We start from the raw sequence: 27,352 nt of genomic DNA on the forward strand, positions 1-27,352 counted from the left end.
CCCACTCACTTTATTATTCTTTTGTTCTGTGTCTCTTGAGTTTTGAAACCGTGTGTGCATGGTATTGTATGAATTTGTGAGCTGCCCTTGGAGTTTTTCACTGAAGGGCAGCATAAATAACATCTTGTACTTGTGGCCATGAACATTACGCTCGTGTCCATGACTATTCCAAACACTCAGGAAAACATTCAGTCAGGAACAAAATGTTCATATACCAGCTTTTGTGGGAAAGGATTAGCAAACGCACAGAAGAATGATCCGTATGGGGAAGGCTAAGGACTGAGAAATTATACACAAAGAGACACTAGTTGTGGTGAATTGTAAACAGTGAAGCCAGACGGAAAGGAAATGTCAAAAAGTTTGGACAATGATAATTAAAATAATTACAGGCTCCATTTGCAAGAAAGAGTGGTTGATAACACAGATATATTTGACACTGGTCAGCCAAGTTACATGGAGGAAGAAATATTGGGGGCAATCAGGTAGCCAGCTGCTTGAGCAAGCTGATATGTATAAATTACTGGGTGCAATGTTTAAAAGCTCTGGTTCTTGGTTTGCACATTTGAAAGCCACATCAGCCACAGCCAGTGTAACTGTAATGCTATTTTTCAGAAGGATCGGGTGGGAAGTTTGTTGTCCGGTTAGAGCTTTGTAAAACTAAACTATTCTCCCAGATGTAATATGGGGCACTTGTGTTGGCAGTACAGTGGTACCTCAGGTTACAAACGCTTCAGGTTACATACTCCACTAAGCCAGAAACAGTACCTCAGGTTAATAATTATAATAATAACAATTTTTATTTATACCCTGCCCTCCCCAGCCAAGGCCGGGCTCAGGGCGGCTAACAAGCAATAATAAAAACAAGTTGAATGATTACAACTTAAAAACAAAATTAAAATACATTAGAATATTGAAACATTAAAATATTAAAATGTAGCCTCATCGCAGGAGAAAGGAAAAGAAAAAAAGAAAGAGAGGGAGGGAATCAAATTGGCTCCAAGCCAAAGGCCAGGCGGAACAACTCTGTCTTACAGGCCCTGCGGAAAGAAATCAGATCCTGCAGGGCCCTGGTCTCATGAGGCAGAGCCTTCCACCAGGCCGGAGCCAGTGCTGAAAAGGCCCTGGCTCTGGTTGAAGCCAAAGGTTAAGAATTTTGCTTCAGGATGAGAACAGAAATTGTGCTCCGGCGGTGCGGCGGCAGCAGGAGGCCCCATTAGCTAAAGTGGTGCTTCAGGTTAAGAACAGTTTCAGGTTAAGTATGGACCTCCGGAACGAATTAAATACTTAACCCGAGGTACCACTGTATTGGAATCGGCATATCATAACTTATCTAGAGCTTTGGGGGCTACCTAGATCTACTCGTAAGGCAGTTGGTTAGAGACACCCTACTTTTTAACAGGAATTTTGATTCAAAGGTGGCCATTATCTTTTGGCTCAAGAAAGTTTTCCATTTGGTTTCACCCCTAATTTCATGGGCATCTGAGGACATGGGGGAGAACTCGTGGGCAGCTTTGAGGGGCCCATTTATTTCTAAGCCGGGTCTTTCATTATCCCACTTGATTACAAGGGGCTGTGATGGCACCTGTGAGAATGACTGATGTTGTGGCCAGGTGTCGCTCCAAAAGGATATAAAAAATGTTTTGCCATTCTTCCTGGGCAATAGTTCTCTTCTATTTCCTGATACGAGTTGAAATGGCTTTTTCCCAAATGCAGAGTGAACACTTTACAGTTGATGGAGGTTAAGGGAACATTATGGTGCCAAGTGTGAGGTTGTTAGGGACGCGGGTACCGCTGTGGGTTAAACCACAGAGCCTAGGACTTGCTGATCAGAAGGTCGGCGGTTTGAATCCCCGTGACGGGGTGAGCTCCCATTTCACAGTCCCAGCTCCTGCCAACCTAGCAGTTTGAAAGCACCTCAAAGTGCAAGTAGATAAATAGGTACTGCTCCGGCGGGAAGGTAAACAGTGTTTCTGTGTGCTGCTCTGGTTCGCTAGAAGCGGCTTAGTCATGCTGGCCACATGACCTGGAAGCTGTATGCCGGCTCCCTTGGCCAATAAAGCGAGATGAGCGCTGCAACCCCAGAGTCGGCCACAATGGGACCTAATGGTCAGGGGTCCCTTTACCTTTACCTATGAGGTTGTTTGATGTTGCTCAGCTGGATACCTGAAGGTGGAGAACCTGGTACACTTTCTACTGGAATGCCCTTTCTAAGAGGCTCTACCACTGAGCTATAAGTGTTGCATCTTGAAATGGAAAAACAGCACTTGCAGAAGCCCCCCATTCTACATTTCTTAATAAAGTTACAGGAGCTCTTTCCAGCTTTGGAGCTAATCTTGATTTTGCTATTAGATACATATTGAGGAAAAGGAAACAAGGCAACCCTGAAAAGTTGTATGAGAGTGTCCCCATCTTTCCTTTCTCATACATGCTGTTTACCTTCCCGCTGGAGCGGTACCTATTTATCTACTTGCACTTTGACGTGCTTTGGAACTGCTAGGTGGGCAGGAGCAGGGACCGAACAACGGGAGCAAACCGCCGACCTTCTGATCGGCAAGTCCTAGGCTCTGTGGTTTAACCCACAGCGCCATCCACGTCCTGCTAAGTAGATAACTGATATGTAAATAACTTTCTTGGCACTGTCAAAACCAGACTTTAATCTACTCATTGTTTTCTGAAATCGTTCCCTAAGCAGCGGTAGAGTCTGGCACACTGCAGCTGAGGAGTGTGAGCAGCAACATTGCCATGACTCTCCCCTCTCCATCCCCAGGTCAGGCTTGAGTGCAGTGGAGCTGTAGCTGGCAGTGTTTGGTTGATTCAGGCTCCGGTGAGGGAGGCTGTCGTGGGGGCACCTGGCTGCACCCCCTCAAAAAAATGTTCCCGGGGCATGGCTCCCTCAGCCCCCCCCCCCACTGCCCTAAGACATAAATCTTCTGGATTAGACCAAGAACTCATCTAATCCAGCACTCTGTTCTCACAGTGGTCAATTAGATGTCTGTGGGAAACCAGCAAGCAAAACCTGAGTGCACCAGTGCCTTCCTCACCTGTGATTTCCAGCAACTGCGGGAGGCAGTGGAAGACAGGAGTGCCTGGCGTGCTCTGGTCCATGGGGTCACGAAGAGTCGGACACGACTAAATGACTAAACAACAACAGCATTCAGAGACATACTGTCTGTCACAGTGGAGGGAGAACAGAGCTACTGTGGCTAGGAGCTGTTGATAGCCATATCATCCATGAATTTACCCAATCCTTTTTTAAAGCTGGCCGTTACCGTGGGACAGTTATGCAGTGCAATGATGGCTGTGTGCAGAAATATTTCCCTTTGTCTGTCCTGAATCTGCCGACATTCAGCATCACTAGATGACCCCAAGTGAAAGAAAAAGGCTCTCTGTACAGCAGTGGCGTAGCGTGGGTTGTCAGCACCCGGGGCAAGGCAAGTAATTTGTGCCCCCTAACCCATGGATTTGCGCCCCCTAACCCGTGGATTTGCGCCCCCTAACCCGTGGATTTGCGCCCCCTAACCCTAACCCCCAGATGTTGCACCCGGTGCGGCCGGCCCCTCCTACACTACGCCACTGCTGTACAGTGTTACCTCTGGATGCGAACGGGATTTGTTCCGGAGCCCTGTTCGCACCCTGAGCAAAACGTAAGACGCATCTGCACGTGCGCCGTTTTGAGTAACGCACTCCGTTACTTCTGGGTTGCCGCGAAGCGCAACTTGAAAACGCTCTACCCGAAGCACATTTAACCCGGGATATGACTGTATTCACTTTCTCTACATATTCTCCTCCCTCCTTCTAACAAGATTTGTTAGAACAAGCTTCATGGAAAGAATACAGTGGAATGAGCTGGGTGGTAGAGTACTTCTGCAGTGGCAGAATTATGTGGGAAATTGCAGTCAAGCATAACTGCATGACAACTGGTTAGTATATGAAGGGGCTAAGACCACGGAGTTCTTTCCCTTGTCTTAAGTGGGTCACACCCCCTTTTCTTCATAAGGAAGTGGAACTTCTTCCTCTTCCTCTTTCTCCATGTAACTGACAAAGGAAAACATGTCCAAGCTTAGAGCGCATGTTTGAAATCATCTTTCTGTATTTTCTACCCAAAGGTATTCTGCCTGTGTTCGCTTTGCTGCTGCTTGGATAAATGCATGAATCTGACCTTTGAATCTGTAAGTAAAGCATTTTTAACTTACTTAGCAGTGTGTGGTCTGTTCGTTGCAACAGGGGCAGTGCTGGATGCAACTAAACAGGATATGAAAAGGGTCTCATGGCCCACATTCCTACGGTACACTGCTGCTTTACTTTTGTGAGTTTAAACTCTGCTACTGGGGCTCTCCCCTGCTGGAGAGTGAGTTTAGGCCCACAATTTGAATCCAGGCACACAGCCATTCTTTTGTTATTTACCTCCCTCTGCCCCCACCTGGTCACAGGGATTCATAACATTTGATGTTTTACTTTGATGTTTAAATTTCCTGGAAGCCATCCAGGGTGGCTGGGGCAGTCCAGTCAGATGGGTGACATATAAATTATTATTATTACTATTATTAAAGGTAAAGGATCCCCTGACCATTAGGTCCAGTCGTGACCGACTCTGGGGTTGCGGCGCTCATCTCGTCACGGGGATTCGAACCGCCAACCTTCTGATCAGCAAGTCCTAGGCTCTGTGGTTTAACCCACAGCGCCACCCGTGTCCCTCTTATTGTTATTGTTATTATTATTATTACCCTCCCACAAATTCAGGGTATAGGCAGTGGTGGTGAATATGTTTTTTCCCTATCAGCGCTCACCTCCATCAACAAAGCCCCAGAGATTTATTGTGTTAGAAAAGTGTACGTTGTCTCTATTTTCTGGTCCAAGAGTCTTTTCTATGGATCGGTTACATTTGGTGTGAGACTTTAATAATAATAATAATAATAATAATAATAATAATAATAATTATTTTTATTTATACCCCACCCTCCCCAGCCAAGGCCGGGCTCAGGGCGGCTTACAAGCAATAATAAAAACAAGTTGAATGATTGCAACTTAAAAACAAAATTAAAATACAGCATTAAAATGTCGCCTCATCGCAGGAGGAAAAGAAAAAAGAGACTTCAAATGTTGACTACAGCATAAGGAAGATTAATAAATGAACACACAGAGAGAACCAACCCCAACGAGGGCGGCACAAAACAAAGTGTGTCCTCCCCCCCCCCCCCGCTCTCTTCTCCCCCAAAGTCACACAGGGATTTCTGGTTTTGCGACCTGCCCTTGGAAGCGCCACCTCCCCCAGCAGCACGTGCGCGGACACCGCCGAAGGCTCCCCTCGGCCGGCCAGTAGCCGGAGCCTCCTGCCGGTGCGCAGCGCCGCTTCCTGTTCCCTCCGCCTCCCCTGTTCGCCGGCCCGCCGTGACGAAGGCGGAGGAGGAACCCAGCCATATAGCGGCCGCTCCTGCCCTTCCCCGCCGCGGGGGGAGCTGCAAAAGCCGGAGCTGGAGGCGAGACGCGGAAACGCAGGTAGGCGCGCCGGGGATCCCGGTGATGGAGGGACCCGGAGTGGGGCGAAGCGCAAGGGCCGGGAGAGGGGGCGCAGGTACCCCACCTGAACCCCCCCCCCCGGTCGCCGTCGAGAGGGGGCGATGGCGTGCGGGGAGGGGGAGAAGGGCGCAGGGAGCCCGTTGGCCGCCCCTTCCTCCTCTCCTTCTCGTGCGTAAAGGGAATCCAGAAGGGCATTTGCCGCCTGACCCTGCCCCCCTCTCTACTCACGAGTCAGCCACGTTGGATCCAGGGGGATTAATTGGCCAAATCAGTGTGTAAAGGAGGATTAGGGGTCTGGCGAGTTCGCGAGGTTTCCGCGAGAGTCCGCAAGGTTTCCTGATCCCCGCACCATCGTTTTTCGTGCACGGCCCATAGCGAGCGCATGTGGTCCTTCGGAACAGGAAGCTCAATGGAGGATGCGGATTTACTCGGAGGGAGGCATGGAAGGCAGAAGGGGAATCCGGGGCAAAGGGCTTCCTTTTTCCCACCCACGTTGGAGAATTATTTAAGCTTTATAGAATAAGAGCTTAGTGGGGGGGGGGCGTTTAAGGTTGTGATTCCCTCCCAAGAGGTTGCGGTTCGAAAATGAATGATTGTGTACCCAGAGTGGGGAAGATGTCAGAGGGGAGGGAGAAAACTTAGGCAGCGATGAAAAGAGGGAAAACAGCAGCCAGTTGGTGGCACCTTAAAAAGTAACATATTTATGGTGGGACCGGACACCAGAGGCCACTTTTTATCAGGTGTGAACTGCTCCTATCATTTTCCAGACTGAAGATAAGCAGTGGCATCAAATGACAAAGCAATGCAGAAAATACAGACTGTGCTGATTTGACCCAAGCTTTAATTCAGTTGCCGGCAGCCTGTGGTTTTTTGCATTTCGTTGCCATTTTAGACTACTGCTTACCACACTTTCTCTCTCCATGCCAAACTGAGGATAACACTTCATGTGTCTATTCCAAGACAGCTTATGCACTGTTAATCTATTACTCTTTAAGGGTCATGAGGGGGGCAGGGGATACCTAAGCTGCTCCCTTTCTTTCTCAGGAAATGGATCAGGAGGACCCTGGGGTGGGTTAGAGGTCCTGGATTCCAAACCATTGGCTATCTCTGACCCTGGGAGGGTCCCAGAAGGATAGGAGATGGGAGACACTGGGGAAGGCAAGAGTAATAAGGAATGCTTTGCTGTTGCGTCACAAATGCAATTCAAAGCTGATGGGCTGGAGACACAATGGTAAAAGAGATATCTGGAGAAGTTATAATATGGATCTTGGCTGAAGTACAGTGGTACCTTGGTTCTCAAACTTAACCCATTCCAGAAGTCCCTTCCAAAAAGCAAAGTGTTCCAAAACCAAGGCATGTTTTCCCATAGAAAGTAATGCAAAATGGATTAATCTGTTCCAGACTTCGAAAAACAACCCCTAAAACAGCAATTTAACAAGACCGTTGATCCATAAAATGAAAGCAGTTAACAATGTACTGCAGTCACACAATCAATCAGTAGGTGTACTGGGTTCCACACAGTCACAAAAACAAAACAAAAAAGCCACAAAAAAAGCAAAATAAAGTTGTTTCAGCACCGTGGATAACTAGAGAAGCTCATGAGTGGGAACTGAACCTCTGAAAGGGGTTCTTCAAAAATCTGACGCAAAATGCTCATTCCCTTTCCACAGAGGAATTTATAGGTTAAGTGATTCTACAAATTGCAGAGTAACTTGCTCTTGGCCATTTTCTTAAGGACTGCTGTCCTAAAATCTAGATTAATTTTGCTTTCCTGGAGTTCAAACCCTCTTTGTGATTGTAAATCCCCAGAGGTGGTAGATTTTGAGACCCGTGCCCCTCCTGCACCTTTAAAAGTTCCTCTCTGTTTCTGAGGTGATGGCCAGCAGTTGTCCTTTTGGTACCTGTTTTAGTCATTTGGAAATTCATCTAGCTTCTTGTTCCTAAATTATACACTGTCACATCTTTTTGTGGTTTGATCACATGGCACCCTATGACTACCAGTGCATTCTGTTACACTTACCCCTCCCTTGTTTCTCAAATATGCAGGTTTCCTGGAGTTCTTTCAACTTCTCTGGCTCTGATTGACTGAAAAATCCAAATGGTCTAATCTAGCATCTGCATCAAATTGGAGCTTTCTCAAATCTTTGAAATGCCTTAAAAATAGACTTTTGTGGCTCTTAAAAATTAAATTATAGTCAAATGTCCTTGTTTAAAAACAAAGCTGCTTTAAATAAAATTTGAATTCAAGGCAGGGGAGTTCAAAGTTTTCTTCCTTCTATGTAGGAAGATCTGAATTACAAATGGGAAACTTTAATTAAATCAACTAATGCTGAGCTGGTGTGGTGTTGTAGTGACCACGGAACTGAACTATATGGGTCAGGAAATCCCTGGTATGAGCTTACTTTGGAACCTTAGACAATCATCAGTCTCTTACCCTTCACTTCTCATATGCAAGACATGGGATAATAATACTGACCTACCTTAAAAGGTTATAGAATAGGAGCAAGAAAATGTATGTGAAGTATTTTGAATATTCTAAAATGTTATTTTGATGGCTACATAACTGTTATAATAATTGGTCTTGAGTTGAATTTATCCTGAACTAGACATCACAGTGAATTTCCAGAAGTGATGCTAAATTCCACACGACACCAGGAGATCTGTGGTTGGGTCCTCCTGTTTTATTTATGTATGCATCCATCCATTTATATCCTGCATTTTAAAATGGGGCTATGGTTTCTGGTCGAAGCACCACCTCCAGAGGATGAAGGGTTCCCACATGCTGTTTTCCAAATATAAATACCTCTCCCCACCCTAGTTGCTGGTAGCCTAGTGTGAAGTAAGAGTGCAGGTAGAAATGGCTAGTGGCACCTTTGTATCTCCAACATCTTGTTGTTTGAACGGAAAGCTCTGAGGCATGCAAAAACTCCTTTAAGCTCAGTTATTGCCCTTGGATTTTCTGTGTAAAGTGAATGTCTGTAGTTGGCAGTTAATAGAGGTATTGTAGTGAGTCAGATGGTCCATTGTTTTATCTTCTTAATGCACGGCTACATTAGTAGTAACTGGGCCACCTGGTTCTATAGCCTGACATGCAAGAGAAGTGGTTTTGATGAAACTGGGCTGAGGAACGTTCCACGTTGGCAGCTTTTATTTTTCTTAAAATATTGTTTAAGGGAGTCTTTAAAAAAAATAAAATGCAGATAAACCTGACTCTGAGAAGATGAATTAAAATCAACAGACTTAAAATTCAGTCGTAACCCTTGATTTCAGTGGGTCTACGGCCAGTGTGACTTGGTTAGATATAGCCTCTTCTTTTGACCTCAAGTTTTTAAAATTATTAAGTGATGCTTGGTAAACTATTTTGAATAACAATACTTGCAGTTAAGTGTGGAGAGTCTGCTGAATGGAGTTTGACATCTATCATAAGCATAAAACACGACTCTTAAATAGGCTTGCAGTAAACCATTTGTCTGATTGCATGTGGCAAGTAAAAATTGCCTGTAGGGGAACTGGTGTACTTTTCCTATGGTAGGAAAGGTGAGGTAGTGACCAAATATGCATGTCAATAACTTGTTTTCTTCTCCTCTTGTGGTAAGAGCTAACAAAGCTGGAAACCTTTAGTTATGCAATCACATTTTCTGGTTTTATCTGAACTAGGAATTTCTGGTTGCCAGCTTTGGAACAAACCAGCTTATTAAACTAGTGTCAAACTTTGACTTAATTAATATTCTGGTGTGTTCTGAGGTAGTTTTCTTATTTGGATGTTTTATGTTTTAATCACAGCTTGGGCAAAGGGCTTGTTCATGTTTTGCTGATTAAGCAAGGATCATCAGAATTGGCGGCAAAAAAGTGTTGTGTATGTGTGATTTATCCCTCTAAACTGACATATCACCTTAAACGTAAGGGCTGCAAGTGGTGAAATCTTACCTTTATGGAAGATTTCCTTTGACGGCATTAAAGGAACAAAGATAATGTCAGAAAACATTTCCTGCAACTTTTACCTTCATTAATACTCAACCGGAACAAGTCTTTTGAAAGATACAAGTTTAAGGCAGCCTTTTTAACCATACATCCTGAGATGTTGTTAGACTACAAGTCCCATCATTCCTAGCTAGGAAAACAAGTGGTCAGAGATTATGGGAGTTGCAGTCTAGCAACACCTGGGGACCCAACCAAGATTGAAAGAGGCTGGTTCAGAGAGTGAAGGGAACAGTTTGTGGTTTTGAACAAACCCTATCCTCTACTTTCACAACTTTCATCAGCCTGAAGTGGTGTATTTAGAAATGTTTTCTGGCAGCCAGGAGGCCTAGGGACTTGTTTTGTAAAAGAAAGAAGCACTGTGCTTCTTAGAATGATTGTAATTACCGGTATACATCATATAATAAAGAACGATAAGTGCATGGTCATAAAAAGCTGAAGTACTTCATACAAGTAAAATTTGTCCTCTGCAGTGTGTTAGCCTGACACCATGGTGGGTGAAGAAAATATCTCCCTAAGGAATCGCCGATCAACCTATGAGACTGCAGAAGAGAAAGAAGACTTGTCAAAGAGGCATGATGCAGACTGGTCTTTGCCACAATCAAGCAATGGTGAGGTTTATTCATCAGTAACTGCAGAGATCTTACCTGCTTTAGCAGGTGAAATGATAAACTGTGAAATGATTTTAAATCTGCATGTGAACAAAAGATCTGAAGTAAATATGAATTCAATTGTTTCCATTGTTCACCGTGTTCAGTGGGTTTATTCTGAATCAAACTTTGTTGACTATAACCCAGTGCATGTATCTTGGTGGTGTAGTTCAACATGGTACTCAGCCAGTTCTGAGCATGTTTGCTTTGTGCTAATAACTTGACCTTAGCACTGTATTTGTTCCCTGACTTGTTTTCTTTTAGCTGTGTGCCAAATTTGTGAAGCCAGCAGAGGGGATTCTTCTAGAGAACTTTTATGACCTGACTAGGAAACGTATCTATACCTAAATTATTCGTGTTGTAGTTTTTGTTTCAACAGCTACCAGATATTTGCCTCAAGATGTGAATACTGGCATTCATTGCTAAGCTTGTTTACTCAAATTCAAGCTGGGTGTGAAACTGCCTTCTACTGACTTGGACCAGCAGTTCATCTGACCCAGTACTGCTTTCTCTGGCAGGCAGTAGCTCTTCAGGCCACGTTATTGTGGTCGGGTGGGATTCCACCAAGTCTTTGTGTGCACAGAATGAGGTCCACTCGCCCAACCAGCCTTTCCCTGCCCACGGGCCTTAGGTTGCCAATCCCTGGTGTAGATGGATTTATGAGATTTCTTCATCAGTAACTGCAGAAATCCTATCTGAATAAATATAATAATTTATCAGTGGATTTATTTTGAATCTGCAAATGAACAAAAGTTCTGAAGTACAGTAAATACGAATTCTTCCTCCGTTCTTAAATAATGGATTGTTTCCAGTGTTCACCATGTCCAATGGGTCTACTATGAGTAAAACTTTGTTACATGTATTTTGTTTTTCCAATCTTTCTGGACCTGTTGGCACATCTGTAAAGTGGATTAATTGTTGTGTTGCTACACACACCCTATGACAAAGAACATCTTGCAAACTATTTTATCATTTGTGATAGGAAAAAATGCTGCTTTCAAGCCAGGTTTCGGCGTGTGGGTTGTGGGTGTGTAATATTGTTGGTGCCTGGGATGGCCTCTGCTGAGTCATGCACTTAGGGTTGTCATATCAATGACCACTGGATTCTAACCATAGCTGAGAACTGAAATGATGAATTGAGTTATTATGAATTTGCATAGCTGGCAAATTGTGTTTTCAAGCTGTTCCTGTTTTCTATCCTCACAGCACTCAACTTTGTAAGCTCAGTCCTGTTTGAAAGCTCAGACCCTGTCTCCAGGGAACAGGACCTTCGGGAAGCTGAGTGATGGCCCTTAATTGTGGTTTGTCAATCTCAAAAAAATGCCAAACCATCTTTATATTTCCTTAGCCATGGGTTGGCGTGATGTCTGAAGTGAGCCAAAAGAGGCTTTTTTCCTGGATTGATTGATCGATTATTTATTTATTTATTTGACCACTTATTCCTAAGTGGGCCTAACTTATTATTAAGCGGCCCTGTTCTTAATTCAGCACATTTTTTGGTTCGGATAAAAGGTCTAATGAGTTTTTAAAAATCCAAGCCTGATGTGAAGAATCTGCCTCAGTTCGCATCTCGTTTTATGTCATTTCTTGGGTTTTGGGTGGACAGAAGCCTTCATGGAAACGGAATGTTCTGCCCCTGGAGTTTGATAGGGGATTGGGCTGGTGTACCGCTAAAGATAATATGCAAGGGTATGTGTTCCTGGAAGCGCTTTGAAAATGCCATTGTCCTTCTCTCAAATAGTGTTGGATTTCAGCTGTGACTAATCTGTCTTGAGGAAAGCATGTGGGATCTTTGTCTTGTAGTCTGGGACTTGCAAGGCCATTGTAATTTCCCAAGGTGGAGGTTACTCCAGGTCATTCCTTAGTGTTGCAAACACAAATGATGTGTCAGAAGAATGAATGTGCAGGGGGAAATTGAAGCCGAGGAGGAAGAGGACATAGTCGGTTAATATTAAACACAGGCTCATTTGTTTTTTTTCTTTGGAAAGTTACTTTTCTTTCTCGTTTCCCTCCTGCCTTTCCCATCCGTTCAGTGGCTTGTCATTACTATTTACATACGTTACAATTACACAGTTATTTTTAGCCTGCTTTTCAGGCAGTGGGGGGTCCCAAAGTAGCTTTCATACACTCCTCAATTAAAAATGAGCATCAGTGAAATACTGTTAAAATGACCACAAACAGCTAGTCAAATATCAAGAGAAAGTATAGGTAAGTCTTTTTATATAACTCATTAAAGCCAGAGTTTCCTTAATGCTTGGGCTATACTATAAACACTTTGGCAAAGAAGAGAGATCTCTGATGTTCCTTCAGATAATGTTGTGTGTTGCAGGTAACTTGGTACTCAGCCAACTCTGAGCGTGTTTGTCTCGTGCTAATAATCTGACCTTAGCATTGTATTTTCCCCCTTAACTGAATAGTTTCTCTTTTAGCTGTGCTTCAGCTCTGTGAAGCCACTGTAGGGTATTCTCACTAGTGCTCTAGTTTTACCTGGCCAAGATACAAAACCATAGCTTACTCCTCTGCATTGTACTTTTTATTGAAAGAGGTACCAGACATTTGCCCCTGGGTGTGAATACTGGCATTCATTGCTAAACATGTTTACTCAAATTCAAGCTGGGTGTGAAACTGTCTTCTACAGTGGTACCTCAGGTTAGGTACTTAATTCGTTCCGGAGGTCCGTTCTTAACCTGAAACTGTTCTTAACCTGAAGCACCACTTTAGCTAATGGGGCCTCCTGCGGCTGCCGCGCCGCCGGAGCACGATTTCTGTTCTCATCCTGAAGCAAAGTACTTAACCCAAGGTAATATTTCTGGGTTAGCGGAGTATGTAACCTGAAGCGTATGTAACCCGAGGTACCACTGTACTAAGTTGGACCAGCAGTTCATCTGACCCAGTACTGCTTATTCTGACAGGCAGTTGCTCTTCAGACCACCTTATTCCACCAAGTCTTTGTGTGTGCAGAATTAGGTCCACTTGCCCAGCCAGCCTTTCCCTGTCACGTAACGCATTAATCTCCTCTGGAGGGTTGGGGGAGTCTCCTCAGAACAGGTCTAGGGGTCATGCATGGGGAAGAGAGAGGGAAAAGTGTCATTGCACGAGTGAACCTCATACCCCACAGACATACCCTACTTAGCACTATGTTGAATTCCGCCCATCATTTTCAACTGGAGATGCCAGAACTTGAACCTGGGGTTTTCTGCATGCAACACATGTGCTCTTCCAATGGCCTGAGCTGTGTCCCTCTGTCAGGTGTACTCTCTTGTCTGGGCTCAGTAGACTGTATATGGGTTGGACCCACCACCCAATTCGCAAAAGAGGACACCAATTTGCATGTGCTTTATGTCATATTCCAACTTATGTCCCACTCTGGGTGGGGTGGAGACCTGAAAAAATAGGTTAGGGGCTATACACAAGTAATAAGATGTCAAACAAACAAAATGTAAGCTTCCTCCAGAAATCTATTTTCATACTAGGCAAAGTTTGACTTGTTGAATTTCTGCAGGGAGAGTATTGTGCCTGAGAAAGCATCAGCTACAACAGCTCCAGTCTCTTGTGGGAAGGAATTTAAGGAAGTTGGGGGGTGCAGATAAGCAGATTGCAGCACAACATGGGGTGTGTGATCAATTGCTTTCCCATCCTGGGAGTAGTTGTTGCTGGTGTGAACACTTATTCACGTCAAAGGCTCACCCCTTTTTTAACTCAAGTAAAGAAAAGAGTTGTCATGTGACCTGGAATAATCCCTAGGGAGTTTACAGCTGTTATGCTAACTGGTGTGTACGTGCCACCAGATGCCAATGCCAACTTGGCGCTGGGATGCCTGCAGAGCCTTATCAGCAGCCAGCAAGACAAGCATCCTGAAGCTGTGCACATCATTGCGGGAGACTTTAATCATGTTGAACTTAAAAAAGTGCTCCCAACGCTCTATCAGCATGTGAAATGTCCCACAAGAGGGGACAAGACACTGGACAAAGTTTATTCGAATGTAAATCACGGCTATAGGGCTTTACAGCTGCCACATTTGGGCCAGTCCGACCATATGTCTCTGTTCCTGGTACCAGCATATATCCCACTCAGGAAACGGGCTCCCACAATATCAAGGACTGTTAAAATCTGGCCTGAAGGTGCTATCCATCAGCTGCAGGACTGTTTTGAGAGAACCAATTGGGACATTTTCGATCGTTCAGACCTGGAGGAGCACACGGCGGCAGTTCTGTGCTATATCAATCACTGCACAGACACTGTCACAGTAAATAAATCCATCCGGTTTTACCCCAATCAGAAACCCTGGATGAATAGAGAGGTCCAGTGCCTGTTGCGGGAAAGGAACAGGGCTTTTAGGTCGGGCGAGGTGCTGCTTTACAGTGTGGCAAGAGCAAACTTGAAGAGGGGTATTCGACGGGCAAAACTGGTCTATAGGCAGAGGATTGAGGATAATTTAAGGAGTAACAACACAAGACAGATGTGGCAGGGGATTCAGCATATTACCAACTACAAACCTAACCTTGGTGCTGTCGACGGTGACCCTTTGCTGGCGGAGGAGCTTAACTTCTTCTTTGCTCGCTTCGAGAAGGAGCCACCTGAGACGCCGGTATTACAGCCACCAGCCCATAGGGGCCCCTCATTCACTGTAGAGGAGCATGAGGTGAGACAGGTATTGAGGATGGTGAATCCGAGGAAGGCTGCTGGACCTGATGGCATCACGGGAAAGGTGTTGAAGGGCTGTGCGGATCAGCTGGCGAGGGTCTTTACTAAGATCTTCAACAAGTCCTTACACCAGTCTATTGTCCCACCCTGCCTGAAGTCGTCAACTATTGTTCCTCTGCCTAAAAAATCCACAATCAGTAGTCTGAACGACTACAGACCAGTTGCACTGACTCCAATCATCATGAAGTGTTTTGAGAAACTGGTGCGCCGTCACATTATTTCCTGTCTTCCATCAACTTTTGACAACTACCAGTTTGCATACAGGGCAAATAGATCCACGGAAGACGCTATCACTACCACTCTCCATGCTGCTCTGTTCCATCTGGAGCAGCCGGGGAGTTATGTGAGGCTGCTGTTTGTGGATTTTAGCTCTGCTTTTAACACTATCCTCCCCCATAGACTGGTGTCCAAGCTAGAGGCGATTGGACTCTCCAACTCCACCTGTCTCTGGGTTTTGGACTTTTTGTCAGAACGTTCTCAGAGGGTTAGAGTAGGGTCACATATGTCCACAGCCCTTAGCCTTAACACCGGCTCACCACAGGGTTGTGTGTTGAGTCCCCTGCTCTATACTCTCTATACGTATGATTGTACAGCCATTTATTCCAGCAACAAAATCATCAAGTTTGCTGATGACACTACGGTGGTGGGGCTCATTTCAGGAGGGGATGAGTCCGCCTATCGGGACGAGGTGGAGCGGCTTTGTGCTTGGTGTGGAGAGAACAATCTGGCTCTTAATACGACTAAGACCAAGGAATTGGTGGTGGATTACAGGGGAAAAAAGGCGGACATTCAGCCCTTGTATATCAACGGGGAACGGGTGGAGAGGGTGGCGGAATTCAGGTTTTTGGGAGTGACTATCGATCAGGGCATGACTTGGAGCGCAAATACCACTGCTCTGGTGAAGAAGGCCCAGCAGAGAATTTATTTCCTCAGACTTTTAAAGAAGAACAATCTGAGTGAGAGACTGCTGGTGTCCTTCTACCGAGGCTCCATAGAGAGCATTCTCACATACTGTATTTGTGCCTGGTTCTCCAGCTGTACAGCTAGGAAGAGGAAGGTGCTCCAGAAGGTCATAACCACAGCCCAAAGGATTATTGGTCATCCCCTCCCATCTTTGGAAGAACTGTACGGTTCCCGTTGTCTTAGGAAAGCAAACAATATCCTGCAGGATGCATCTCACCCGGGACACAGTCTGTTTGTACTACTGCCTTCTGGCAGGAGATACAGAAACATCAAGTCAAGGACAAATAGACTGAAAAATAGTTTCTATCCAAGAGCTGTGGCCTTCTTAAATGCAGTAACTCGATAGTGTGACCTGGGAGTTTGATGGGTGTGGGTGTGGGTGTGGCTGGAATGTGGTTTGTTTGGTTGTTGTTGTGTTGCTTTTGTTGTTTTTAAGGGATGGCATCCAATTTCGTTGCACTTGTGCAATGTTGCACTTGTGTAATGACAATAAAGAATCTATCTAATAACCTTGTTATAATGATTTAAACTTCATAACTAACAAGAAATACTCATGGGATGCTCTGGTTGCTTTTTACAGATAGGTAGCCGTGTTGGTCTGCCACAGTCAAAACAAAAAAAATTCCTTCCAGTAGCACCTTAAAGACCAACTAAGTCAGTTCTTGGTATGAGCTTTCGTGTGCATGCACACTTCTTCAGATACACTGAAACAGAAGTTTCCAGACCCTTCTATATAGTGAGAAGGTGGGGAGGGGTATTACTCAGAAGGGTTGACTACTCTTAACGACTGCAATAGGTAAGTTTAAGAGTCGTTAAATAGGTAAGTTTAAAACTCTTAACGACTGTGTATCTGAAGAAGTGTGCATGCACAAGTAAGCTCATACCAAGAACTGACTTAGTTGGTCTTTAAGGTGCTACTGGAAGGAATTTTGTTTTGTTTTGACTATGGCAGACCAACACGGCTACCTATCTGTAACTGGATCTGAAGAAGTGTGCATGCACACGAAAGCTCATACCAAGAACTGACTTAGTTGGTCTTTAAGGTGCTACTGGAAGGAATTTTTTTTGTTTTGCAATAGGTAAGTTTAAGAGTCGTTAAGAGTCGTCAACAGGCTCATCACAGCTATCTGCCAATCACCCATTCCCACCACCCTTCTGAGTAATACCCCTCCCCACCTTCTCACTATATAGAAGGGTCTGGAAACTTCTGTTTCAGTGTATCTGAAGAAGTGTGCATGCACACGAAAGCTCATACCAAGAACTGACTTAGTTGGTCTTTAAGGTGCTACTGGAAGGAATTTTTTTTGTTTTGGTTGCTTTTTGTCAGTTTAATTCTGAGTTTATCCAAGTATATTGTTTCCAATTTGAACCATTTTGTCTCATATAGTAAGCTAAATAATTCACATAGCAAGTTCTTCATTTACCAAACCAGCAGTTTAAGCACAACCACAGCCATTCCCTGCACCTTCTTTCATACTTAAGAGCACCTCAAAAGCAAGCTAAAGGGAAATTCATTAATAAAAGGGATCTTTATTTATCCTTTAGTAATATGAATGTTCCCTTCACTAGTTTGGGCTGGAATTTAATTCAACATGTGCCCACTAAACTGATAGAAAGGTCAAGAGTTTCTTCTTGTGATGATGTAATAATAAAATAGACCATGAGTTCTGCAGTTTGTCACACTGGTTTAGTGACTCATTTCTGACAAATCTGGAAGAACATTAGTCAATTCAACTTTCTGTCCTGTGGTTCCATCCAAGTTTGGCAATAGGTTGACTATGCAGTCTTGCATTACAGAGTTTTTAATTATATATACACGACATGTAGCACATTAATGCTGACCTGGCACAAAAGCCCATTCTATATGTACTCTCTGGGTTGCTGGTGTAGATCAGGCAACCTTTCCTTGCCTCGGGCCGGTGTCCCCAGCGATGATCATGCGGAGGGCAGGAGAGCGCACGCCCATACGCGGACGCACATGCTAGTTCCTGCGCACTTTTGGGTCAGAGGAGCACCGGAAATAGCATTTGCGCATGCGTACAGGCACTCCAAGCCTATTTCCAGTGCACATCCGGTTCGGAGGAGGCCCATGCGCATACACAAAGGCTATTTCTGGTGCTCCTCCGCCCCAGAAGTGGGTCCCCACGCCACGCCTGTAAGAGCGGGCAGGGCGGCGGGGGTCACCATGGGCCGGAGTATACTGTATATACTCAAGTATAAGCCGACCCAAATATAAGCCGAGGCACCTAATTTTAGCACAACAAACTGAGAAAACCTATTGACTCGAGTATAAGCCGGTTCACCACACCACAAACCTGGTGGTGGCGGCAGTGGCGGAGGAAGAACAAGCAGCCTCAAAGTGCTCCTTTTGGGCCACTTATCCCTTCACCGCCGCCTGCCTCACACGAGTATAAGCCGAGGGGGGCTTTTTCAGCATTAAAAAATGTGCTGAAAAAAATGGTTTATACTCGAGTATATACGGTACACTAAATTTCCAAAACAAAAAAAATTCCTTCCAGTAGCACCTTAAAGACCAACTAAGTTAGTTCTTGGTATGAGCTTTCGTGTGCATGCACACTTCTTCAGATAAACTGTATCTGTATCTGAAGAAGTGTGCATGCACACGAAAGCTCATACCAAGAACTAACTTAGTTGGTCTTTAAGGTGCTACTGGAAGGAATTTTTTTTGTTTTGACTATGGCAGACCAACACAGCTACCTATCTGTAACTGGAACTAAATTTCCAGTTTGCATACTTTTCCTGTTTTGCCTTTCATACTTGTGGAAAACGTATACCCAGCATTTATTGTCTTTATCATTTACATTACAATAACGATTTGTTTTTTTCTCTTAGGTCGTGTTGACATTGACCATTTGGTCACTCGAAAGATGCAACTTTTGGTGGAAGCTGAGGTAAACCTATCTGAATTGTAGTTAATATGAGTTGACAAGGAGGAATCCCTGGATAGCAAAAAACAAACAAACTCCCATCTGTGATGGATCTATGCATAGTAAGGGCCTGTTAGAAATCCTAAATCCTGTAAATTGGGAGTCACTGAGTCTGGGACTGCTGAAAGATTTCCTCAAATGCAAAAATCATAAACAATGCTCACTTTCCTGTGAGCTCTTTTAAACTATCTAATCATGCTTCCTGAGAATATCAAAACTAGGGCTTCTGATATTTTATTTTATTTGAACTATTACAGTCCTTTGTGCTTTTATTATCTCCAACCCTTCAAATGTTCATGCTTTTCTCTGATGCCGTAGAAACCTTCAGCTGCTGTTGTAGGGCACAGGAGGTGGCTGGGCTGCTTTCCTCCTCTAGTCTGTTAGCAAGTGGGATGCTTAAGGAATTCATTTTTTGTGAATTCCAGTATGAATAACCTGATTTGGTTTGATCCCCGGAGGCACACTCCATTGTCTCTTGAGACAGATGGATGCCAACAATAACAACCTGATCTGCACCTCCTGGCCAGATTGAAACTTAAACCATTCACCCACTTCCACCTTTCTCAAATATTCCAGCTCTTCGCTAAGAAAGCATATCAAAATGCATTTAGAAATCTTGTGAAATGTGTGTTTAATTGTATTAAAAGAAAAAGCAGGAGAAAACAGAATTGTGAGTGCATGAGAAATCAGATAAGTTCTCAGATATTTGCTGTTGTATGTGAAAAATAAAACTCTTTTATTTTAAGAAGAAGAAAGTCTCACAGACTGGCTATCCATCACTAGCCAAAGCATTGCTGCTCATATTTAGTGCAGCTAGAGCCACAAGAGCTGCATCTCCATGTTTTGGTAAAGTGGGACTGGAAGGCTGTGGGGTTAGGCTGTTCCTGCATGCTACTGCTTTGGTCTGTAGGGAGGATTCACATGTAGCTCTGGAACTATTGCTGGGTACCCTTTTGAGTCTTTGAACTTATCAGGAATTAAATAGTGGGAAGATGGTGGAGAAGCTTCCCTGGGAATCTTATCCACCTACCGACTTTTTCCAGGTAGTGGGCAAATAGAGGAGAGAAGGATACATCTTCCTAGTTTCAGGTGAGGCAGCAGTGAAGCCCAACAGGTCTTGCCAGCATGTCAACTGCCTCAGGGAAAAGGAGCCACAAAGTACACACTGTCCTTTCCTTTTGGGGCTGTGTCTGCAATATGTGAATGGATAACAGCAGGTGTCCTCATTCCCCAGGCTAATTCCAAGGGCTACATTGAAAGCAAGAACTCTGTTGTTGCTCAGGTGCTGTTTGCCCTGTGCAGCAGAAACCCTGTCGCTTGCTTTCCCTTCTCTTGGTTCTTTCTCTTTGTTTATTTTTCACTCTCTCTTGGCATCATTCTTTGTTGACTGTGTGGAGCTTGGCAATGGCAGATCAATCAGCCCTTTAATTTGTAAACAAATTTGTAAACAAACACCCTGTGCTTTGTGAACACCCTGCACTCAGCAAAGCAGCCAAGAAACTTCCTATCACACTTGTTTGCTCTTCTTAATGTCAGCCATCACAGCTTCTGTTTTTTAATAACTCTGGAAGAACATTCCTCTCTGCTGTTGCTGCCCTTGCCCCTGCCGCCCAAATAAAATGCCACATCAAAGCAATCTTAGTGCTAAACTTCTAAAAATGCATGGGAAATCCTAAGTGAAATGTGTTTCCCTGTTTAATTTCTTTAGACATTCTTCCCTCCATTGGGAAGAGTTGTGAGAGACCTTTTTCTTGGGTTCTGCTGGCCAGGGCACCACCTCTGAAGCAACTTCACTAAACTGTTAGCTGTTCATTTTTAAAGAATCTGTGTGTGTATGGTGGGGAGTTAACCAGAACTGAGCATTTTGTGGGTGACCATGGTGCCTTCTTATATCCTATTCTCGGACTTGTCAGCTTTCCTTAAATTTAATAGACTAATAGAACATGTTTTGCATATGGTTGGTATTTGACTAGTATAACAAAAACCAAACAAAAAGTTCCTGCAGAACAAGTCAGTTTTCTGGTCAGATTTCTGTCAGATATGAGTGAGTTTATTTGTAAGCAAGATGGGAGGCAGCTAGGCTAACTATGATTTTCTTAAAAAGGCTCTGCAGTTGGCTACTTTGCTTCCTCATTCTTGGGGAGCTGCTGATGGGTGGCTTAAACCAGAAATGGGGAACCAGATGTTGCTGGACTAGGAAGTCCTATCAGCGCTGACCATTGTCCCCACTGGCTGTGACTTTGACTAGGGTCCAAGAATATGTCGTCAGTTGTCAGGAAATGAGACACGTTCATGATTTGTTGTTAGCATGGTGTTAGGAAGTCAGCCTTGCATTTGAAGGTAAAGAGTCACATGCCATTTTAGCAGGCAAATACCAGGCAATACTTAACAATTATACTTAAGGTGTTCTCTTTTCTATTCCTTCCGCCCTCCAAATATTATCAGCAAATGAAGCCAGCTTTCATGCAGCGAATCGACAGCCACTTTACAGAATTCGTGAATGGCTTGATTGCAAAGTCTGTGCAGCTTGAGTCTTCGCCCCCTGCCTTCTCAGCCGTGTGCTCAGAGAAAGACGGTGGCTTCAAAAGCAAGTATGTTGGTTCTTGGCTGAGTCTGAAGCAGAGTCAATTTGTTGATTTCTCTTTCTTTTTTTAAAAAAACTACAACTACTCTGCTGAATATTTGTTCTTTTCACAGAGGATCAAGAGCTCCTCCAGAACATGGAAAAGTTTTTGTTGCTAGAAAGTCTATCTTGGAGTGAGTATGTTAATCAGATTGTAAATTTCACTAGTTCCCTTGCTAAAGTTAAAGTTGCCTTGATCCAGTGGGTGGCTTGTCTCCCTATCTTGCTTCTTCCTCCCAGTGGATCCCATTCATTTTTATACTGTGTAGACTGAAAGCAGGTATTCCTAATCTTTTTAAGTGCTCCAGTCAATTGGCTATTGCACATCCCAGATTCTAACATGGATATGGCTGTTCTGTAGAAACTGATCTACAGACCAGAAGTGTCTATTGCTAAGCAATCCAGCCTCCTCATGGGTGGTCTGGTTCTCCAGTAAAGTTTGCGCCTATCTAGTAGTAAGGGCTTCACAATGAGCAAACAGGTGCCCTAATAGAACCAGGCTGGTCTGTCCATCTAGCCCATAATTATCTACTCTGACTGGCAGTGGCTTTCCAATGCTTATTGCAGTGGCCTTTCCCATGGCAATTTACCCGATCCTTTTAAACTGGAGGCTGGACCCAGGACCTTCTGGAGGCCATCTGTCCGTGAGTTCCTCTTCCAAGGTGTAGCAAGAGCTTTATATGCAAATGCAAATGCAGTGGTGCCTCGCAAGACGAAAAGAATCTGTTCCGCGATTCTCTTCGTCTAGCGGTTTTTTCGTCTTGCGAAGCAAGCCCATTGACAGCTTAGCGGATTAGCGCTACAGCAGTCTAGCGGCTTCTAGCGATCAGCTGTTAAGCGGCTTAGCGGCTTAGGAAAAGGGGGGAAAAGCGAAAAAACCCGAGGGAACTTGCAAGATTTTTTCGTCTTGCGAAGCAACCCCATAGGGAAATTCGTTTTGCGAAGCGCCTCCAAAACGGAAAACCCTTTCGTCTAGCGGGTTTTCCGTCTTGCGAGGCGTTCGTCTTGCGGGGCACCACTGTATGTAACATTAAACTTTGGTACTACTGCTTGAGGAGTCTGGGAGGAAGAGTAGATATTAGTTAGAATTATCCATACTTGGAACTCCAGCTCTAAGCAAACCAGTCTGCTAGAATTGTTGCTGAAAAGCACTTCAGTTTTGTCTGTTTTCCTTGGGAGCAGAATGCCAGTTTCCCCTCCATTCTTGAAATCCATCACGTTTCAGGGACACAGTCCTGCAGCACAAATGCTCAAGGTCTAGATGAGCATTAAGATGTGCCTTGTTCCAACTCTGGTAGATAAGAACGTTATTGGTTGTTTTACTTGGCTCAGTTGAAGGTCCTGTCAGGTTGTTGTTTTGTTCCAGAAGATGCCTACCAAGCTATTTTGTTGATTTGGGCACAAAATATCCAATACAGTCGTATGTTGGATCTCAAATGCCTTGGCTCCCGAACAAATAGGCTCCCAAACAATTGAAACCCGGAAGTGAGTATGCCGGTTTTCGAACATTTTTTGGAAGCTGAACGTCTGGCACGGCTTCCGATTGGGTGCAGGACGCTCCTGCAGTCAATCAGAAGCTGTGCCTGGGTTTTCAACTGGTTCCTGGAGTCAAACGAACTCCCAGAATGCAATCTGTCCGAGAATCAAGGTATGACTGTACTGGCAATTGTTTGGGCTTTCCTGATCCAAAACTGTTGTTTCTGCCGGCCGTTCATTTGGGCTTCTTTCTTTCTTTCTTTCTTTCTTTCTTTCTTTCTTTCTCTTTTTAGTGTATTTTTATTTAGATCTTGTTAATAAAATGTGGAAAACACAAACAAATTCTTGCTGCAAAACCAGACTTCGCCATGTTAATCCAGAATGTATTTTGCAGTTTAAATTTTATTTCCTTCACCCCCAATATGTCAGTAAAACTCCAAGTCGCCATTCTTTAAGTCAGGGGCAGCCAATATGGTGCCTTCTAGATCAGGCTTCCTCAACCTCGGCCCTCCAGATGTTTTTTGGCCTACAACTCCCATGATCCCTAGCTAGCAGGACCAGTGGTCAGGGATGATGGGAATTGTAGTCTCAAAACATCCTCAAAACTTCCTCAAAACAGGTTGAGGAAGCCTGGTCTAGATGATGCTGGACTGCATCTCCCATCAGCCCCAGACAGCATAGCCAGTGGTCAGGGATGATGGGAATTGTAGTGTGGAGGTCACCATGTTTCCTACGCTTACTTTAGGTGAAGGCTGTGAATCTTTGTATAAAATGCAGTGGATTTAGTGTTAACTTGTGTCATTTTCCCACAGGCATAGTGTTCCACATAAAATATGAAAACAGTATTGGGGACTTTAAAAAATGCTTTGCAAGCTGTAAACATGCAGCTCCCATTTGGGAAATTGTTAAGTTCTTCTTGACTTCCTGTTTAATTACTTCATTTTCCAAATTCCCTTTTGCTAAATATAGAGAATAATTGTATGAGCAACTGCTGAACCAAAACTCCCTATCCTCTGGGATGTGAGACAAGGGCAACACAGTGGGGGACAGCTTCTTGTGACCCATGGGGCATAATCCACTAGGAAGGTATCCTGTGCAAGCCCCACATTAGAGGCTGTGGAAGAACTGCTCTTGTGCAGCTTCCATTCAGCTGAGCAGGAGAATTTCCCAGTGGGTTGTACTCCACAAATAAGGCTTGTGTGCCTGTGTGCCACTTAGATTTTCTGTCTCTCCTGCAAAGTGTTCCTCAAGACAAGGCTTGTCATGATCCTAGTTACTTTGGTAGATGTAATGTGGAACCATCAACCAACAATATAGGTTTCTCACTTCTTTTATATACTGCCTAGGACAGGGGTCGGCAACCCGCGGCTCCGGAGCCGCATGTGGCTCTTTTACACCTTTGCCGCGGCTCCGGGGCGGATACTAGCGAGGGGAGGAGGCGCATTGTGCGCCCCGACACTCCCCCCTGTGGCTGTGACGTCGCATGGGGGCAGTGCCTGCGTTAGTCACGCACCGTCCCGACGTCACCTTCCCGCCCGCCCGCTACATTGTAAGGGGCATGTACGCTGGTCACTGCATTGAAAGGGAGCATGTACGCTGGTCACTGTTTTGAAGGGGAGTGAAGAACACACACACACACACACACACAAAAAGGTAACTTGTTAATTTAACGTTTATTTCTATGAGGAGGAGTAATTCTGAGGGGTCAAACAAAGAAATAATAAAAAAGTGGCAAAAAAGTTATTTTAATAATGACGAGTTTTGCGGCTCCCAGTTTTTTTTCCTTCGGAAACGGGTCCAAGTGGCTCTTTTTGTCTTAAAGGTTGCAGACCCCTGGCCTAGGAGAACCCATGACGTAATGGTACCTTGGCCTATGTAGGTTCAGCCCTGGATATGATACAGTCCTGTATTCTCTAGGGCTCCTTTGGAGGCAGGATGGGAGATCAATTTAATAATAAATGAATAAAAAGCACTGTGAACCTCTGAGACCCTAATATTTACATAGCATGGAGTGGGGATTACAAAAGGCCTCAGCCGGTGCAAAATGGCAGGATGTCTGTGTGAAATGAGGTCTAGAGCAGCTCTGTGGAGCTTCTGGCCTGCTCAGGCATCCTAATTTGACCTGCAAGGCCACCTTCCCCAAACCAGGTCGACCTGTGGGACAGGTAAAGATGTAGTTCCCTACTGAAAGCAGGTTTGCTGGCACCACCAGTCAGCTGATTGGCAGTGCCTACGAAGTCCTGTGCCTTTGCTTACGTGGTTTGATTTCAAACCATGCAGGCACAGGAAACTGGGTTTGCTGGCAGAGTTGCCCATTGGTGCCTGCAATGCCTTGTCCCAGTTTTGATTTCAAACTGTACGGGCAAAGGAAAAGACTTGCACTGATGTCATGGTTATGGCAGATGATTCACGCTCCCCACCTGTCAGAATGGCCCATGGGGGTTGGGGGAACCAAAGCATTCAGCCTGCTGGTTCGAAACAATTCTAGAATCTCTTTGTCCTATGCAGAGGCACTTCTTCCCACGGTTAAACCCCCCCCCCCCAAAAAAAAGTGGTGATGGTCCTATGTATGTTGACAGATGGATTTTGTAGGAAGTATTCAGAGAGATTGTACACTGAGAGTGCTCACACATTACATTTGAAGGTGGAAAAACTTTCAACTCCTAAATTTAACCACTGGAAGTCCTGGCATCTGGATTGGGGGGAGTTTGTTGTCAAAGTGAAATGTTCTAATATATTTCGTATCCTTTTTTCCCTCAGTGAGCTATTTGAAGTGGAACACATCCGGACCATATACCACATGTTCATCGCTCTCCTCATCTTGTTCATTCTCAGCACCCTCATAGTAGACTTTATTGATGAAGGAAGGTAGGATAATATTGAAGGGATCAGCTGGAGTTTGTTTTCTGTGTGTTGGACTGGAGACATTTAATAGATAAGATAAACTTTATTCGCATTAGCCAACGGCCATAGCAACATAGGGTGGCGGGTGGCGCTGTGGGTAAAACCTCAGTGCCTAGGACTTGCCGATCGTATGGTCGGCGGTTCGAATCCCCGCAGCGGGGTGAGCTCCCGTCGTTTGGTCCCAGCTCCTGCCCACCTAGCAGTTCGAAAGCACCCCTAAGTGCAAGTAGATAAATAGGTACCGCTTTATAGCGGGAAGGTAAACGGCGTTTCCGTGTGCTGCGCTGGTGCTGGCTCGCCAGCTGCAGCTTCGTCACGCTGGCCACGTGACCCGGAAGTGTCTTCGGACGGCGCCGGCTCACGGCCTCGAGAGCGAGATGAGCGCCCAACCCTAGAGTCGGACATGACTGGTCTGTATGGGCAGGGGTACCTTTACCTTTATAGCAACATAAAACAAGCAATATATACAAATAAAAAGACAGCAATGGGTAAAAAGGGCAATCAAATGACCAAGATTATCGTTCAGATAGTGGCCCTTAATCTCATTGCACATTTAATATTTGAACCAATGAAAACGTATTACTTTGTTTGGGTACAGGCAGGTGGAGGAGGTGGAGAGAGTCCTGTTGCACAAGAGGGAATCCTTGCGGTGATGGGCTGCTTATTTAGAGTTGCGTTGAATATAAGCCTCAGTGTTTTATTTGAAGAAACCCATCAGGCATTCAGATGATGATAATAGCTCACCCATCTGCCTGAGTTTCCCCGGCCACTCTGAGTGGATTACAGCACATAGGAAAACACCAAACATTAAAACCTTCCTGATACAGGGTGACCTTCAGGTGTCTTCTAAAAGTTGTATAGTTCTTTATCTCCTTGGCCGCAGATGGGAGGGTGTTCCTCAGGGAGGGTGCCACTGCAGAGAAGGCCCTCTGCCTGGTTCCCTGTGAGTTCACTTCCTGCAGTGAGGCAACCACCAGAAGACCCTCAGAGGTGGACCGCAATGTCCAGGCTGAACAATGGGGGTAGAGATGCTCCTTCAGATATTCTGGGCTGAGGCCATTTAGGGCTTTAAAGGTCAGCACCAACACTTTGAATTGTTCTCAGAAACGTACTGGGAGCCAGTGAAGCCCCTTTAGGACCGGTGTCATATGGTCCTGGCGGCCGCTCCCAGTCACCAGTCTAGCTGCCGCATTCTGGATTAGTTGTAGTTTCTGAGTCATTGGTCAAAATCAAGCAGCACTTAAAATCCAAGTTCTGCATCCAAAGTCTTGGAAGATGTGGAGCCCTAACTGAAGGGCTGCAGGCTATGCCACAATAACTACAATTTTCCCACATGCGTGTGCTTATCCAAGGGGTCCTGGATCTCTGTAGGGGTTGTATCTGTCTGTATCTCTGTGTTTGCTTTATTGCTTTAGAGTGTTCTGTGCAGTATAAAACCTTAGGGTGTATACTTAAGTTCAGTATTTGTTTCATAAGATTTATACACTGCCTGATTCTAAAAGGAACCTCAAAGCGGTTTACGAAAGATAAAACAAGAAAACCATGAAAAAATCACAACCATACTCTAAAACATACAAAACTTAGAATAC

General features: G+C 44.7%; 1 protein-coding gene across 2 annotated transcripts in view; it reads left to right on the forward strand.

Moving 5' to 3' along the window:
* The window catches only part of LOC310846793 (sterol O-acyltransferase 1-like), a 161,066-nt gene that overhangs the window by 120,121 nt on the left and 13,593 nt on the right, over window positions 1–27,352 (forward strand). Inside the window, exons 2-8 of one of the 2 annotated variants that reach the window (XM_083743896.1) lie at window positions 4,107–4,169; window positions 5,226–5,496; window positions 9,969–10,106; window positions 18,666–18,724; window positions 21,206–21,351; window positions 21,458–21,517; window positions 25,620–25,727. In XM_083743896.1, the coding sequence (XP_083600022.1) occupies window positions 9,986–10,106; window positions 18,666–18,724; window positions 21,206–21,351; window positions 21,458–21,517; window positions 25,620–25,727 (494 nt within the window). In that variant the 5' untranslated portion in view covers window positions 4,107–4,169; window positions 5,226–5,496; window positions 9,969–9,985. The remainder of the gene's footprint in view (window positions 1–4,106; window positions 4,170–5,225; window positions 5,497–9,968; window positions 10,107–18,665; window positions 18,725–21,205; window positions 21,352–21,457; window positions 21,518–25,619; window positions 25,728–27,352) is intronic. The other variant, XM_083743897.1, reaches the window with a different exon arrangement.

Source organism: Podarcis gaigeae, assembly GCF_964106915.1.
Source record: "Podarcis gaigeae genome assembly, chromosome: 6".
Taxonomy (NCBI): Eukaryota; Metazoa; Chordata; class Lepidosauria; order Squamata; family Lacertidae; genus Podarcis; species Podarcis gaigeae.